This window comes from Macrotis lagotis, chromosome X (genome assembly GCF_037893015.1).
Source record: "Macrotis lagotis isolate mMagLag1 chromosome X, bilby.v1.9.chrom.fasta, whole genome shotgun sequence".
NCBI lineage: Eukaryota > Metazoa > Chordata > Mammalia > Peramelemorphia > Peramelidae > Macrotis > Macrotis lagotis.
In genome coordinates, this window is record NC_133666.1 from 410,553,717 (window position 1) to 410,572,857 (window position 19,141).

General features: G+C 36.4%; 1 protein-coding gene across 1 annotated transcript in view; it reads left to right on the forward strand.

The window, feature by feature from the left end:
- CPA6 (carboxypeptidase A6) overlaps window positions 1-19,141 on the forward strand; it is a 368,066-nt gene that overhangs the window by 338,783 nt on the left and 10,142 nt on the right. Inside the window, exon 9 of the mRNA XM_074203356.1 lies at window positions 18,939-19,141. Coding sequence (XP_074059457.1) covers window positions 18,939-19,141 — 203 coding nt within the window. The remainder of the gene's footprint in view (window positions 1-18,938) is intronic.

Genomic DNA, 19,141 nt, shown 5'->3' on the forward strand with positions numbered 1-19,141 from the left:
CCCTACCCTTGTCTATTAAGAGTACTTTATTCAAGAAAAGAGCTGGAATATACTGATTGATTATTGTAGTATCATCAAATAAAATTGGGTTTATCTTAAGTAAATGTGAGATAATTGATTAACAATATGGAAGCCATTTCAGAAGCTATCTTTATATAATTGAATAATCAGCTGTATAGAGCAAAGGATAAGCAAAACTATAATTTATATCCAGAAGAAAGAGTAGGTATGAGTACCAATCAGCTCATTAGAATATTAATCTGCTACCCATCTCTTAAAACCCAATTCAAATGCTAGTGCAGAGTGAGAATGATAGAAAGGGCAATCTGTTGAAGAAACTAGGATATAATGAGATCACTTGTGCAGATAGAGAAATTTGCTTTGGTAAGGAATAAGGCCCGCTCTTCCCTATTAGACAAGGGAAAACTGGTAGAAGATATCTGAATGATATGAGAGTGGGAAGAGGAAACTCACTGTGAATAGTCTCAATTTTTCTGGCAAAAATGAGACAAGGTTCTCAGCTGAGAGGCTTGAGGGAAGGAAATTCTGCAAGGTTTGAAGAGGGATGAGTCCATTTGGAAGAGCTGTTGTGAAGAGTAGGATAATGAAATGATAATGAAGGTAGAGAAGGATTGCTGAGCAATAGTGAGGGCTCAGTTGAGGTTATATATCATATAAATTTGTAGTGGGACCCTATCAGCTAGATTGCATGATTTCCTCCATCTTCATTTAGTAGCATGTGTGTAGGAGCATAAATGTGGATGGATAGTGGGAGGGATTCAAGAGCACAATCAACAGTATGATAAAGGGAGTAGGGAATCAGGAGAAAAAGATAGGGTATAGTTGAACTGGATTACTAATGGGCCAAGATGGGGAAAGAAGACAGTGGCTAGTGCAGGGTTGTTGACCTGGAAGAGAACTGAGGACTCAAAAGATTAGAAGTCACTGTGTGGCCAAAGAATAGGATTCCTTAAGAGAAGGCCAAGGGAGAGTTGAAAATCCAGTAGACTATGGTCAGATAAGGAGATCTGAGGCTCTTAAACATGGAAGTAGTATATTTGTGAGTTATGGCAAAAGTAAGGGGATGATTATCTTTCTTTTATGGGGAAAAGAAGTAGGTCATAGAAAATTAGTAGATTAAGGACCTGAGTAATTAAGGTATTTATAGGAGGGTCAAAGTTGGGAAACAGAGAAAAATTCAATTCCCTCAGTCTCTTCTTCTCTATGACTGAAGGGATAGAGGGTGGAACACTAAACTTCCAAAGCTTTCTCTTAAAGAGAGATGAGAGGGGGCTAGGTGGCACAGTGGATAGAGCACCGGTCCTGGAGTCAGCAGTACCTAAGTTCAAATGCAGCCTCAAACACTTAATAATTACCTAGCTGTCTGGCCTTTGGACAAGCCACTTAACTCCATTTGCCTTGCCAAAAAAAAATCCTAAAAAGAATTTAGAGAGGGCTGAGATTTGAACTTTTCAGTTAGCTTTCTACATTCCAGCAGCAACTCTGTTTAGTTTGGACTTTATTAAATATTATAACCTTCTGCCAGGTATCCCCAAGTGACCCCCTCTTTTCAACTTGTTTTGTGTGCTATCTTCCCTCATTACATTGTAAGCTCCTTGAAGGCAAGGACTGTCCTGTTACTTGTCATTCAATATCAACAGATTTTCACTTAAGTCACTGAAAACAAGAAAGGGTAAAGAGTCTGGCAAATGAGAATAAGGACTGAAGAAATTTCAATGGGTGAAAAAGACAGTCAAAACTACAAAGAGAAGGGGAAGCTAAGGAAAACTAGAGCTTATTGGATGGAGTCAGCAGCTATTCTCCATTGTCATTGTTGTTTGTCCTTCATTCTCAGAGGGGACTATGACATCAAGGAGGTCATGTCATGACATGCAAGTAAGGAAAGACTGTGCAAAGTTACCAGCCTCACTTTCTCCTTCAGAGTCATCTGGGTTCAACTGGAGATGGCTCAGGATGCAAAGGGAGACCTTGGCCTTTTTAAGCTAAGGTCTCTATCAGGTTTCAGTTCGACTGGGGCAATGTCCATTTCTTGATGGAGGTGAAAGCTCTCAGAAATACATTTTGCTTTCCACTGAACTCTCAGATTTAAAAATGAAAACCAGAGAGTTCTGCTATTGGCTGATTGACACAGCTTCTGAGAGTGATTAACTATCAGGGCTTGTCTACTTGACCCAAAGGGAATGGCTCTAATGAGTTATGTAATGTTCTTCATTAACAAGAATTAAGAGTGTAACACTTTTCAATACCTTTAGGGATTATTGTGAGGAAACTGTTTTATGGGTTCCTAAATGAACCCATATCAAGAACTTTAGTCCAACTTCATGACATATCCTGAGAACATGAGTGTTCCTCATTTATTTGTTTTGCTACCAGGTTTCTATTGTGCAGACTTATTTCTACTCTCCCTGACAGATACTGAGTACTTTGTTCAAGTCACTAAGTCAACAAAAATTTATTGTGTCAGCACAGCGTTAAGTGATAATATAAATACAAATGAAAAGAAAGACATCTTCTACTTTCAAGGTGCTTACATTCTAATGAGAGAAAACAATACATAAAAAAGAACTAAAAAGCTCTACAGGAAAGAAAAGAGAGAAGGAAGTGCCATATGGGGTCATGGTAACAGATTGTGAAGAAGAAGAAGAAGAAGAAGAAGAAGAAGAAGAAGAAGAAGAAGAAGAAGAATCAAGAAAAGAAGAAAGGATGACTGACTTGAGCCCTTCTTCAAAATAGAAGTTCTGGGAAGAACTTGCCAATGGACAAAAAGATATTTCTATATTAGAAGGTCATATAGACAGAAAGACCCAGATTTATTTATGAATTGTGATGCATTATTCTTTCACTTTCTTTAATATATGAGTACCGATGACATTACTGAGCAAGTAGATAGAGTACAGTGGAGTCAGAAAGACCTGAGTTCAAATCCAGCTTCAGACAATTATTACTCGTGTGATCCTGGACAAGTCACTTAATTCCTCATCTGTAAAATGAACTGGAGAAAAAAATAGCAAACTACTCCAGTATCTTTGCCCAGAGAACATCAAACAGGGTAACAAAGATTTGGACATGACTGAAACAACTGAACAACAATAAAAAGAGGAAGGACTCGATAGTTTCTGAGTTCCTTCCAGCTCTAGATCTATCTTTATGAGAGGTTCGGAATACTGAGCTTAGAACCAGGAAGACTCATCTTCATGGATCCTAATCTGATTTCAGACACTTACAAAATGACCCTGCGTAAATCTCTTGTCTGTAAAAATAAGCTGGAGAAGGTCATAGCAAACTCCTTCAGTATCTTTGCCAAGAAAAATACAAAATGGGTTCATGAGTCAGACACTACTGAACAACAATGGTTCTATTATCATTCCTTTCACCTAATTGTTAAAGTATCATTATGAGTTGTTGATTTTGTATAAATGGAAGCATACTACCAACACTCAAGACTTAAACTGATGAGTAAGGAGAAGGAGAGTATATTCATACACACACACACACATATACACACACACAGAGAGAGAGAGAGAGAGAGAGAGAGAGAGAGAGAGAGAGAGACTCAGTCTGTGTGAAAATTGGGAGAGATTACAGTGTAAGTAGACCATCCTCAAGAAAGCATTACATTTATATTTGCTTTTTTTAGATATAAAGATTTATCTCATTTAGACTCCAACAGCAATGAAACCAAAAGGTAGACAATAATATGTAAGAAAAATGAAGAGTTTTCAGATGCTAAGAAAAAATTCCATACTTTAAAAAGATCTGAAGTTTGTACAATTCAATTGTACAATTAAAGTCAATAAGACAATGAACTTGTCCCAGGGCACACAACTTTTATCCCTAGTCACTCATCTGCATAGGCCCCAATTGTAGTCTGAAAGTATAATTTAGTTGAAAAGTTTCTCTCACTAAGGGAAGTTACCTCTAAGACAGGAAAGAATTATTGAACTGGAGATATTAAACCTCTTCCATCTTCTACCTCTTCCATCTTCTACCTCTTCCCATCTTGTTATCTCAGGAGGTAACAAACCTCAGAACAGAAACTCTGTGGGAGTAAAATAAGACATGCTCTGCCAATTATAGGGCTAAGGATCATTGCCCTTATTAAGAAAGAATACTATTAAAAATAGTGTTATAACATGCACCTTAACAGGATGCTAAGAGTAGTGAAGACTGTATGAAGAGTTAGCCCAGCAAAGATGTCTGCTGCAATGAAGAGCTAAGTGTCTGTGATTTGCTAACCCCAGTTCAGTGACCAAATGACTTGCCTGGTTCAGTTCAATAGCAAATGTTTGGTAGCCAAGCAACCTGCCCCATACATGCAAGTAACCACAACTAAACCTGGTGAAGAGCCCAGCCCAGTCTAACAGTACCCTGTCCCATTCAGCAACCTGCATCATGAGAGAAAGAAGCCCCAGCTGAGCCACCCTCACCTGGAAACACCTTGCTTCCTTATGAGTTAGCCTGGCTAAGCCTCAGAACTACTCAGCCAACCCTCAATGAACTTTATAAGGACTCTCCAAAGAAAAAAAGCACATCAAGGATGACCTGTTAGAAGAAATCTAGGTTAGGATCTTACCCTAATCAATTTAATATTATAATACCCACCCTAGCAGGATGCTAGGAGTAGAGAAGATTGCTCCATGAAGCATTAGCCCAGCAAAGATGATAGTTGCATTGAAGAGTTAAGTGGCTTTGTTTTGTTTAAGATTAAAGAGATTAATTCACCAAAGTAACTTGGTTGGTTCACCAGTCATGAGTTCAATTGTATCCTGCTTTTATAGACTAGGTAAGCAACTTTTATATAAAGGCAAAGGTATTTTGATTAGATCATACAATTATGAGGGGGAGGGATTAGTGCTGCCTCAGTTCCTCCCTAAGTATTTTCATTGACACCCAATTCAAATGAGGAAATGGGATTAGAATGCATATATCCTACCATTTTGGGTAGTTCTTTGGCAGTACTCAAGGTTAAAAAAGAAATTCCCCAGATTAGATCAGCACACTAGCTAACTTTCCCACAGCTCAGTTGTTCCAGTTGTGAGTTGTTCTATAAATTTCCAATATATATGATTTAGTAAACTTTTACTTTATGTTCATGCCCACTCTTAACCCCATGGGTTCTTGTATATTTGCAGAAAAATCATCCCGGGATTTAGGGGAAAATGCTTTTGTAACTGCTGTCCTTGAAATGCTTTGAGTACATTATTTTATGCAAGGTAATTGAATCCGTTAGCTGATAGTTATTGGAGAACACACTGATAGGTAAGTTTCTGTGTTAAAAGGATAGCTGCCCAGATTATCCCTAGAACCCTGAGAAGAAATGAGCCTATTGGGGACCCAAGCTGCCAAAATCGGTGCTGGTGGGAGAGTGAGCTCTGAGATGTGTGTGCGTATGTGTGTCAGTGATGTATTCATATTTGCATGCATATATGTGCATGAATACACCTGTTGTTTCTCTATACAAATATAACATATGTGTTGTTTATGCTTTGTAATATTGTGTCTGTGTTATATATTACACATGTGCATGTGTGTCTATAAATATACCTCTTAATAGATATGCAATGTTCATGTCCTGCACTGTATGTGTTCATATGCATTTACATACACTGCATGTGTATATCTATGCATATTATTTACCTAAATACATATTTTTCTCTCTGTCTCCCCCACCCAACAGAATATGTTACTTATACCTGAGGTATATGAGGATACATGTGAATGTATGCATGTGCTTAGTCTTTATTATGTCCGGTGCTTAAAACAGTAATAGTCATATAGAAATAAATGTTTATCAAATGAATTAATAAGTTTATCTAATTCCTTTAACATTGATATCATTTTTTCCATGAACCTCTCTCACTCCAGAGCAGGGAACCCCAAAGCTAACCCTAGACTTCTCTAAGGTCCAAGAAATAAAAATATAATGATTTCTTCTCTATTCCATCTATTTTACCTTTTGCTATTTCAAAGGGAGAATTATCTTCCATATCCCAAGAGATAACCCCAACCTAATAATCACTTCTTTTTTTCTGATCCTGAATTATGAGGAAAAAAAGAAATTTTTCCATTCCTGTTCTATTTTGTTTTCCATGTCCATGGCATACCAGTGTTTTGTTAAGGCTTTAAAAAAAATAGATAAAATAGTCTCTGCCTAAAGGACCAAAAAATAGCCTGAGGAAAATTTGTAGACTATTGATGCTGGCTTTGAAGGGTGCTTTATATAATATCTGGATATAGAGATCAAAGCAATGGACAGTAGTTTCTACAAATTGTGTTTCTTCAAAGATAGAAATTTGTTCCTGTCTACCATTGATGCAGGTAGCCATTCTCAACCTACTCAAAGTCTTTCCTGGTCTTTATTTCCGTCTCAAGCATCCCTGTGGTTGTTCTTACCTTCTTTGACAGTTTTACTATCACTAGACTAGATCCTCCTCAGCAGCATTGAATTCCTGATTTCTCCAAACATCAACAATTGTTTTTCTAATTGTTTTTCTCCAGCTGCATTCATTTGCATTTTTGAAGCTGAATTGTGTATTGAATAATTTCATGCATCTCTAGCTTCTGTATATCTTCTTTGGAACTTTCATCCTTGTATTATGTTATCTGTAACATAAGAACCATTACAAAATTAGATTGCCTCTTCTGGACCACTAACTTTGTAAAGAGTTTTCATTAATTTTAGTCTTTTAATCTGTTTTTTAGACAAAGGGATTACTTTTATCCCAGCCCTTTTCAATGAATTTTTCAGCTATCAAAAGGCTTTTTTTAAATGGCTTATTATTTAGTTACCTAAAACAAATGGCATCCTTTTTGTCAACCAATGTTGTAAATGTTGGGGGGAAACCCCAATTCATAAATTCATAAAATAAATTTGAGCAGCCAGCAGGTAATTTCACTGTGTTCTAAAAATGAATGAATTTCTGTCCAATGTATAAAATGCTGGAAATTATTCTTAAATATATCCTGATTCCCATGGGCTATCACTATTCCCTTAATAAGATTAGCTATATGTTTTTTAAGAATTTCTCTACTTTTCACTAAGTAGTTGTTTTTAATTTTACCATATGGTAAATGGTAAATTCTTAAGGATCCTGGATTTCACATTCTCCTGCATGAGTAACATGAATGACAGAATCACAGAAACTCAGAATTAAAAGAGTCCTTCAAAAGTCACATGGCTCAACTTATACTGGACAAGAATACAATCTACAACATTCTCAACAAGTAGACATGAAGACTCAGCTGAAAAACTTCCCATTTTGGAGAGCAGATTATTTTGTAGGACAGCCTAATCTACTTCTGGACAATTCTAATGATTAATGGTTTTTCCTTACATCTAGCAATAGCGTATAAGTTTTAGACTACTATCATCCTCAGTTACGTCATGGTCTGAAATGACTGAACAACAATAGCAACATCATTTAAACTCACTCTCTGGATCCTATGGGTTAACTGGTATGAGGCAGCAATATATCTATTATTCAAGAATGTAGTTACTGTGCCCTAACTACTGTGGATTGCATTAAAAGCCAAGATGACACCATTATTTTTTTTTTTGGTGAGGTAATCGAATTTAAGCAACTTGCCCAGGGTCACACTGCTTGTACGGGTCAAGTTTCTGAGAATAGAGCTACTATTAAATTTTATTTATGAAACATTTATTACAAATAATGCAACAATATAATATAATGCTTCACCAATAAATCTGAATCACATTTTCCCACCAATGTGTATGGCATCAATGAAGAAAAGTAAGGTCAAACTTATAGAAACCTAGTAGAATGATGCATGAGCAGGGAAACCATTTTGCCTGAGGCAATTCATATTTCATATGTTCTTCCTAGAGAAAAATCTTTCTGGCTAACCAAGAGTAGGATAAAGGTACTTCTCTGTGAGATATTCTATTCAAAATGCTCTTTGGACACTTCTAAGGCAGTATTATACTCTAGAGAAAGCAGTTCCCTAAGTCTGAGAACTTCAAAACCATTCAGGACTTCCTTCTTGACTGGGTTTTGAGGGGTTTTAGTCTCTCAAGCCATAGATAGAAGTAAAGGGTAAAGTAGATAGATCTTTGTTGTTACATATAAGAGAATTCTTTTTCCTCCAAAATGCTTTTTCTCTAGTCAGCTTCCTGGAAGCAACACTTTCCTCCAACCATTTCAGCTTGTATCAATCACCTCAGCAGGTGAGCAATGCATGGTCTAAGCTCCTTTTTCAGCAATGCTTTTCTGATTTTCTATGAATTAGTATTTGGCAAGTCTCAGCATCTTGCAAGCAGCAGAGGTCACTCTCACTTCTGAACCTTTCTCTCAGTTAGATTAAGCTGAGTGATTTCTGGAATATAGAACCAAAGACCCTCCTCAATGTCTCCCTTCCCTACCTCAGGCCCTACCTCCTAAGAAGTATGCTGAAACACTATACTTACATCAATCTCTCTTCTTCCAGATCCTCAGAATCTCTCTAGGTCTGAAGTAGTTCCTATACTCTCTATCCTCACATGATCCTTCCATCCTTGCTAGCTGCAGTGGAATTTCTCCTCTATCACTTGTGTCTAAACTACTTGAGAAAGCTACAATAAAGCCTATCCTCTACTTCCTCAGCCTTACTTTCTTCTTAATTCTCTATTCTCTGGCTTCTGACCTCATCACTGATCTAAAACTATTTTCTCCAGTTACCAATCATCTTTTAATTGCCAAATTCAATGATCTTCTCACAATTCTCATCCTTCTTGACCTCTCGCAGCCTCTGACATCATTTTCTGATACTCTCTTCTTCTCTCTAGTTTTGCAGGCATAACTCTCCCCTAATTCTCCCACTTTCTGACTGCTCCTTCTTAGAATTTTAATTTAAATAGTCTTCTAGATCATATTCTCTTTTCCTTCTTTACTACTTCATTTGATGATCTCATCAACTCCCAGATATTCAATTATCATTTCTGTATAGATGATTCTTAGACCTTCTTATAAATTCTATCCTTTCTGCTGACCTCCAATTTCACATCTCCAATTGCCTAACAGACATTTCACACTAAATGTTTTGCAGATAAATTCAACATGTCTAAAATTTAACTCTTTCCCTTTCCATCTAAAACCTTTCCACTTCCAAACTTCCCTGTTATTATCAAGGGCACCATCATCCTTCCAGTACCCCAGTTCACACAAGCTCACAACAGCATCAGTATTCCTTCCTACTTCTCACCCCTTATAACTAGCCTCTTGCTCAAAACCTGATAATTTCACCTATGCAACATTTCTCAAATACCCTCCCTTCTCTCCCTCTTCTCTCTTACCACCCTGGTGTAGACCCTCATCTCCTCATAACTGAACTGTTATAATAGCTTGCTGGTTGTTCTACACACCACAAGTCTCTCCATTCTATTCTATCCTTCATTCAGCTGTCAGTGACTTTCCTAAATTGTAGGTCCAACCATATCAATGCCTCCTATTTAATAAACCCCAGAAGTTCCCTATTCTTTCAAGAATCAAGGCCCTTCGGGTGGTTGCTGGGTCTCTAGGGTAGGAAGTAGACTTGGGGCCTCTTGACCCCAGAGCCAGTGATCTTTCCACTACACCAGTCGGCTGCCCCACAGCACATTTTTGAAGAGAGTGAAAGGAGAGAGAAAATATATAGATGGTAGTGGGGAGAAATGGATGGAGGGAATTATAATAAGCAACTGTGGAAAAATATGGAAGTAACTTCTATGATGGACTTATAATAAAGAATGCGATCCACCCGAGACAGAGCTGATGGTACCAGAATACAAACTGAAACATTTTTTTTCTTTCTTTCACTTTATTTTTCATGAGGTTTTATATTTTTGTAGGGGAGGAGGTATTATGTTTACTCTTAAACAAGAATATTTTATTAATGTGTAAATAAATAAAAGAAAATACAATAATAAAAAATATAAAACAAAAAAAAAAGAATCAAGGCCTTTTATAATAGTTTCCAACAAATACACACACACACACAAAATATTCAAGTCTCCTTATAATTTACACCTCACTACCCACTCTGATTCAATGACAATGTCCTCTTTGCTGTTCCCTGAAAAAAAAAATCAATCCATCTCTTAACTCTGAACATTTTCTCTGTCTCCCATGCCTAGTATGTTCTCCCTTTTCATGTTAGTCTCCTGGCTTCCCTGACTTTTTTCAAATCCCTGCTAAAACCTCACCTTCTATGATAAGCCTTTCCCAAGCTCTCTTAAATCTGTCTTCTCTCTGTTGATTATTTCCTTTTTTACCTGGAATATAGCTTATTTATCCATGTTTATTTACATGTTGTCTCCCCTCATCCCCATTAGGGATGAGCTCCTTGAGAGTAGGGACTGTCTTTTGACTTTCTTTGTACCCCTCAAGCTTAACTCAGTGACTGGACATAATAGGAGCTTAATAAATGTTTATAAATAGACTTATTGGTCCTTGTTCATTATCTACTGACTTGAATGTTCAAGAGATATGTAGTGATATAATAATCTTGTGAACTTCCCCTCCAACTATTTCTTGGTCTGAGCAATAAACATTCTTTAACTATTCTTTTTTTTCCTATTTAAATTTTTAGGCCAATCTCTTTGAATTAATCATAGCTCTCCAGTGAAAAAGATAATAGGGGCAGCCAGGCAGTGCAGTGAATAGAGCACCAGCCCTGGAGTCAGGAGGACCTGAGTTCAAATCCAGCCTCAGGCACTTAATAATTACCTACCTGTGTGACCTTGGGCAAGACACTTAAACCCATTGCCTTGCAAAAAACAAAACAAAAAAGATAATAAATTTGAAGTCAGAGGATGTAAATTCATATCCTTCTTCTAGCACGTGTTACCCATGTCAGTCAGGCAAGTTACTTCTGTATCATCAGTTGTCTATTAGGTATTTCAAACTGAATGTCCCATAAACATCTCAAACTCAGTGTGATGAAAAAAAAGAATTCATTAGTTCTCCCTTCTCCCCCAACCCACCCTACATCCTAATTTACAAATGGACACACCCAATATTCTTCTAGTCACCCAATTTCAAAGCCTTGGCATTGTCTTAGACTTCTCACTCTCCCTTATCCTCCCTTATCTCCCTTATGGGATCAGTTAATAGTTGTTGATTACAACTTCACAATCTCTCATGAATCTTCTTCTCTCTTATTCACATGACTACCATCTTGAAGTTCAGACCTCATCAGAAAATGGCAATTACTTTCTAGCCTCCCTGACTCAAATCCATCCAATCCATTCTCCACACAACTGCCAAAGTGATTTTTCTATAGGAAAAGTTTGATTCTTCGTGACCCTATTAGGAGTTTTATTGGCAAAGATAATAGTAAGGTCTGAAATTTCCTTCTCCAGCTCATTTTACACTTGAGGAAACTGAGTCAAAAAGGCTGAAGGATTTGCAAAGCTATTAAGTGTCTGAAACCAGATTTAAATAGAGTTCCTGACTCCAGGCCCACCCAGCATTCTATATACACTGTGCCACCTAACTCTCCATAGATTTAAAAAAAATTTTTTTTTGGTTTTTTTGTTACCACCATTAATCCAGTTTCTCAAAGTCTTTAATATCTACAAACTTTTCAAAGGAAAAATCTAGCAAAGGACTTTGGCAAAGGAATGTACTTGTAAATGTTTAACAGTCCATATATACATATATGTGTGTGTGTGTGTGTGTGTATGTGTATTTGCCTAACACACTTTGAGCTTAATCTACATTATTAATATTTTCTTAAGTCTAGGTAATCAACAACATAATAATTCAAGCCTTAACCTGTAGGGTTTGCCATCCAAGTTATACATGTTCACAATGAAAATTTTAAAATCAGCTCCCATAAACTAGCCCAATTTGTCTCCACCTAAGCTCTAGTTTTAGGTAGAGAAAAATATTTATTCCTCAATATTTTCAATTCAACTAAAAAGTAGGCTTGTAATATGCCTCTGTTAGTCCCCTTCCCAAGAACTCCAGTGGTTCTTTATTTTCTATAAAGTCTTATATAAATTTTTCTAGATAGTATTGAAAGACCTTCACAACCTGGCCCCTATCTATCTTTTCAGTATTATTGACTCTATAGTTCAGCCAGATTGGCCTTCTCACTGTCTTCACACACATGGCATTTTACCATTTCCATGTCTTACACTGAATGTCCCCCTAAAATGAAATCCCCCTTCACATCCACCTCATAGGATCCTTTTATTTCTTAAAAATTCAGTTCAAGTATCACTTTCTATACAAGTTCTTTTCTGTTTTTTTTCTCCAGATACTAGACCCCTATAAGAACAAGCTACAAGAATTTCACCAGCCTTTCTGAGGCATACTTTCCCCTATACATCTTTAGTCTCTGGGGAAGTAGGCTCAAAATTGAGTTCAATCCCTACAAAGAATTGATTCCACTAAGTTCCTATTCAAAGGCAGCATCACTGAATGACACCTCATTTCAGCTTTTTGTTCTAATAGGTCCAGAAGGTCACTACAAAAATTACTCTTTGCTTCTCTAGTCATAAATGTGTTGGCTGAAAAATCTGGTCTAGATTATTGGATTCTTGGATTCCTATGAATAGATTTTTCAGTCTTTGAGACTCCCTTCACCTAGAATGGAAGAACAAAGGAGGCACCATTTCTCAGGGACTATATGCCTCAGAGAGGAAAAAGGACCCTAAGGTCCTTCCCAGAACACATGGTATCTCACTAAATAACATAAAAAAAAGAGTCACTGAGCTCCCTCAGGTGCAAGTGAAGCAAAGACCTTTTGAAGATGCCAAAAATTGGATTATATAACCCACTAGAAAAGACTCCTCTTAACCACATAGCCAATCAGAACCAGGTGCAGAATGTCCATACATTCTCCATGTTCTCCCTAAGGTATTTCCCTTATACATTATCATAATTTTCCCAGAAACCATATCTCCTTAGGGTTCTGCATAGGAAAAGATTACATCAATTAAGCAAAATGATGGGATCTGCCATATTCCCATTGCATCTGCATGTATTATGTTCATACATGTAATTATATATGTACATATTGTCTCCCCTGGTTGAATTTAAGCTCCTTGAGGAAAGAAACTATTTCTTTTATGTTTTTTTTTGTCTTTGTATCCTTGTTTCTAATACAATGCCTAGAACATAGTGAACACTCAATAAGTGCTTGAAGCTTTCATTGAGTCATTGAAGTAACTTAGCCTCTCTAGGTTTCAGTTTTTTCCTCTCTAAAATGAGAGGATTGAATTAGTCTCTATGTTCTGTCCCAATCTGTAATCCTATAAACCTTGAGGAATTCTGGGACTTGATACAATCAGCATAATACTATCCCCCAATAAGAGTATCTGAAGGACTTCCTCATATTTAGGCTAGCCCTCCTACATTTGAGTTCTGTAATGAGATATCATTTTTGACAGCAGTGGACATCTATATGGCTCATTACTTCATGTTTTAGATCCTACTTTTATGTTTTTTTTAAACCAAATCTATTTCTCAGGCTGTATGTAGCAAGGAACTTAAAAGATCATAATATAGGCCTGACAGACACCTTGTCAGAGGAGCTCCTGTTTCATTTTATCTCTCGATTCTCTTGTTTTTTTAATAATCAACAAACAACAAATATTGAAAAATCTTGAATTATTTTGCCTTTCAGCTAATTATGTGACTGAAGATATAGTCTGGTGCAGAAAAGCATCTATGAAAAGCTGTTTGATTCTGTCTCCTATTTTTATGAGGATAGCATCAATATGCATGCAGATCATTCTACAAAAGCCTTTATAGAGATGATAAAATATGCATTTGATAATTGTTGACTATAGGGTAGGGAATTATACTATCTATTAATTTTTCCATTTGTTTGGTATATTCTTCCCCTTAAAATATCTTGAAAATCTATTCCTCAGTACTTGCTTCCAGAATAAATTTCTTGTGTGACTCACTGGAGTAGTTCGAGGAGATGACATTCATAGATAATATTTCAGGGGGTTTATGATTTAAATGGACTTTTGTGATTTGTTCTGAAAATGTTAATCACCTTTCTATGGAAAATATTTGCTTCAAATTTCAATCAACTGACATTGAATACTTTGGGGGAACTCCCTATTTAAAAATAAAAAAGAATTAAAAGCTGCAATGCCACAGTACTCTGATAGACATGGTCTTTGGTATTCTTTTTTTTTAAGTTTCTTAGAAGAGGATCCATAGGAATTTAAGAAGGAAAAAAATATTTAAAAGACTATGAAACTGTTTTTACTGGGACAACACAATTTAGAGAACTGCAGATTTCAAAACAGAATCATGAGCCTTTTGATTTCACAAGACCAAAATTAACAGGCAAATTCTCATTTCTGATCTGCACTGCAGATCTCGATTATATATTCTATATTTGTTCTGCATGTGGGGACAGAGAAGAAAATTTGGCCCTCAGCCTCAGCTACTGTGCATTTGTTTCTTTAAATTGCGGAAACTAACAGCTTGGGCTTTCCAGCTACTTTAGTAGAGGGAGAAAGTAGGTGCATCAAGGTCTTTTTCCCAAACAATGAATGTTTTTTATAGTATTTTGTTTCTAGATATTATTTCATTTTGCATTTTCAAACATATATCACTGTCTAGAACCCCAGAATTCTGTTCACCTGCTCTTTTGAAATACAACAAATATAGTTGAACTGAATATGTCTGAAACCAGATTTAGACCAACTTCCAAAGGTTGCTTATTTGTCACCTATAAAGCAAAAATTAGTGTATTTTCTGTAGAATTTAAAAGTCCTTTCTTTATATATCAGAAATACTCCTTAAACAAGAATATAACTTAAACTTAGATTCAAGGTTTTTAATGCACAGTTGGACAGTGCAGTGTATAGAATAGTGATCTTCAGATGAGGAAGATCTGAATTCAAATTCTCTCTCAGTCATTTAATAGCTATGTAACATACACAATAGCCATATACCAGTCAGACCATCTTAGCAGGTAGTCTAAATCAGGTTGAGAATCAAATTATTTAGGATGAGTTAGGGAATGTCTACCCCAAGCATATAAAGACTTCCTCCTGCAGAATGGGTGAAAACAATTTGTTCCAATGGCCATGAAGGTGGCTAAAACTCTTACACCTTGGTCAGACATCAAAGGTTCCAAGGTCATCTACTATATCCCAGACTATTGCCAGTCATCTTTACTTTTTTCCCTGCTACTGGACTTCAGTGGCACAAAGAGAGGGGGAGACTGATGACTTTGTTCAACTCTGACTCACTTAAATGCAATTTGCAAGCAAGTCAAGACATCATGCCATGAGGTCATTAGTTTTCTTTGAAAACAAAGAACAAGCGTACTGTAACCCTGGAAATCGCTTAACCTCTCTCCACCTCAGTTTCTTCATTTTTAAAATGAGAATAATAGTAGCATCTACCTTATAGGGTGGTTGTTAGAATCAATGAGATGATATAAATAAGACTGTTGCAAACCAGAAAATGCTAAAGAAATGCTAGCTATTATTATTATTATTTCTCAAATTAATACTAATGTCATTTCTATGTTCTACATTTCTAACTCTTATTTTATCTCTTTCCAACTTCTTCATTTCTGCTGACAATCTCACCACCATCATCCCAGTGACCCAGACATGAAACCTCAAAATTATCTTTCACTCTATCCTCTATCAAGCCAATCAGTTGCTGAGTTCAAAGGATTCTATCTCTAAAATATCTTTTAAACTATTTCTTAATCAATACTCATATTGTTATCACTCTAGTTCAAGTCCAAATTTAAATATTGTTATCCCTTGCTCTCAGTAAAAAACGTACATGAGCAGATGCAATGGGAAATGTACCTTATACAAACTAACAGCAATAATGCAGGATGATCATCTGTGAATGACCTACCTTTTCTCAGCAATGTTGGGACCCAAGAGAAATCTCAAGGAATTATAATAAAGAATGCTATCCATCCCAAAGACAGAGCTGATGGTGGCTGAATACAGACTGAAGCATTCTTTTTTATTTTATTTTTTCTTGAAGTTTCTTTTGTGTGTGGGGTGGGGGAGTTATGTTTACTTTCACAACATGACTATTATAGTAATATTTTTCATGGCTATACAGTTTTAACCTACAGCAAGTAATTTACTTTCTCAATGAGAAAGAGTGGGGTGGGAGGAAGAGAGAGAGAACTTAGAACTCAAGGTTTTGGAAGCAAATGTTGAAACTTGTTTTTGCATGTAGCTGGGGAAAATTTTGTTTTAAATAAATAAAAATAAAAGATCAAAAATACTGTATATCCTTTTGTGTATTCCATTTGGTAAAGTATTTTCAAGTTAATATTAGATGGCACAGTAGATATAGGATGAGAGTTTGAATCCAGCCTCAGATATTTACTTACTGTGTGACCTTAGGTAAGTCACTTAACCCTGATTGCCTCACATCCAGGCCATCTCCAGTTGTCCTGATTCATGTCTGGCCACTGGATCCAGATGTCTCTGGAGGAGAAAGTGAGGTTGGTGATTTAGTACAGCACCCTCTCATTCAAATCCAATTCATGTGCTTGTCATTGTATCACCTCTCTGATGTGGTGGTCTTCAGGAATGAAGGACAAACATTATTAATTTGGTGCAAAATATCATAATTATAAAATGTAAAGAATGTTCAACTGCAAATGTATTCTCATAGAAAATGGATTTTATTTGAAAACAAAGCAGATATTTTAAAAGTGGCTTGCTTAGGACCCACTTATGTCCTTGGAGTTGCTAAGAGAGGCAGTCATGTTCTGGTATAAACAAAGGTTCCAAGGTCAATGGGGAATACTTTCTCCGAAGGTCATTTCCATTTTTTCTGATAACATATTATTTAGATAACATTTTTCTTGTTCTGTTTATCTGTGTTTTCTATTTTTGTAATGAATTATCATTTCCTCAAAGTTACCTCTGCCATCATAAGATTATTTTATCATATTAAGATAACAAACCTTAACATTGTTAGTTGTTCCTCAACTGCTGAGCCCTCTGAGAATTTTATTTTTTCCTCTTGATCTGTGAAGAGACCCAATTCCAGAGAGGGTTGAGGCTATCAAGATCATAGAAGCAGGGAGAAGCTACTAGGAATGGATGTGGAGTCTGCACTGATGAGAATTATGCCCACCACCCTTTACTAGTGCCTCCCAGAAAACATACCATCTTCAAAACTATTCTTATATTGATCCTCTTGTACACTAGATTGATTTTAATCTCCTCTGAACTCTTCACCCAGTTCCTAAATGCTCTCCTTCTACAGCATTTACTGTTGAAAGACAGTGTGTTACTGCCATATGCCAGTAGATGATTATTTCTATAATTTAGTGAGAGAAGTTGCTCTCCAACCCCTCATGAGAAACTCAGGGAGAAGCTATATGCCAGATGTATTGCGAAGATGAGAAGGAAAATGGAAGTTTTCTTCCCTGTTTAATTCTATTGAGTGGGATGTTATTCTGTCTCAATGGGCAAACCTCTTGATGCAAATACCACTTGATATCACCATGAGACAAAGAGACAAAATCAGAAGTGGTTTTGCTATTCCAAAGTAGCCTGGGGAACTGATCTCTGAGAGTCTATCCTCATTTATTGTCCAATTAAACCCAATTGTACTAATAATTTATATTTTGTTATGCAAAATGAAGATGTTTTAAGAGAGGAGAAATGCAATTGTTAACTGATTGTGAAAAAAAAATTGAAAAACTGCCAAAATAAATATTTAAAATTTTTCAGAGAATTTAAGTCTCACAAAGCATTTTATTTTCAAAGCAATATAGGAAGTGACTTTATCACAGTTAAACTTGAAACAGCTCTATAATAGTATTTTTAATGTAAAATTTATTAAATTTTTCACCCAAAAATTCCAGACTCAAGATCAAAGATGAGTCCTCTTGCCCAAGGAGGGTTCCTTCCTCAGGAGGCAAATTGTTTGCCTGCCAATAATTTCTAAGTTCACTGGCACCAAGAACTCTGTCTAGAATAGTATTGATCCCAACATAGTACTACTTGGGGACCCAAACACACCTGATAATCAACAATTAGTCAATCTAAACTGTTTGTTTAGTCTTTCTGATCTTCATATCCACTTTCAGTCCAGGAAAGATGATATGCTGGACACCTCCATAACTCCCAAATATCTTGTCACTTTTGTACCAACCTCTCTTTTATTGAATCTGCTTTTTTGCCCTCACCTTGATTTCCCTAAAATTCTCTCCATTCTCATTTATTGGTTAAAAAATGTTCTGCTCTCCACCCTTGAATTCCTTGCTTCCTAACTTCCCTGTTAATCTGTAATCTTGAATTATCCTTACCATCCATTTTCTAAATTCCTATTCCCAAAATGGCAAACTTTGACCTCTGACCCATTGGTGAGTCAGAACCAGGACCAATTAGTGGAAGCTATATGGATTCAAATATTGACTCATTTTTAAAGATCATTCAAAAAATGAGCAATACAAAAATGGAACAAATTGTTTGGTGAGGTAGTGATTTTGCCATTACTGGATATTCTCTGAGTTTCTTTCATCTCTGAATCTATCATTCTAGGATGTCTAGTATCTGTAATTCTGTAACAGGATATGATCTATCACTATGGGAAAAGCATGGTAGCTTTATAGAATTAGCTTAACCCAAGAACTCCAGGTTTGTTTTGGAACTTACAAGACACCTAATCAGATGAATTTCTTTTCTCCTTTGTCACCCCCAAAAGAATCCATTCCCTAATAAAAGACCTAGCAGCTGCAGAATGGCTACTATATATTGGATCAATGGGGAAATTAGTTGCTAGTCACCATCAGGGTTGCCATTGTGCTACTAAATTTTGTCCTTTGTAAATTTTCTGGAAGATGAAAATTTGGATGAATTGCTTTGTTTCTGAAAAGAAAAGAAAAAATAGTACCATAGAAATGCTAAGTTTTGTTTCTCTGTGCCCTGCCCCCTTTGTTGTGTGTGTTTTTTCCCCAACTTATAGATGAAGGGGCTTCCTTTCACCCTTGTGATGATACATACTGTGGGCCTTTTCCGGAATCTGAGCCAGAGGTGAAGGCTGTAGCTCACTTTCTCCGAAAACGCAGGAAGCACATCAGAGCCTACCTCTCCTTTCATGCTTATGCACAGATGTTGCTCTACCCCTACTCTTATAAATATGCAAAAATTCCCAATTTCAACTGTGTT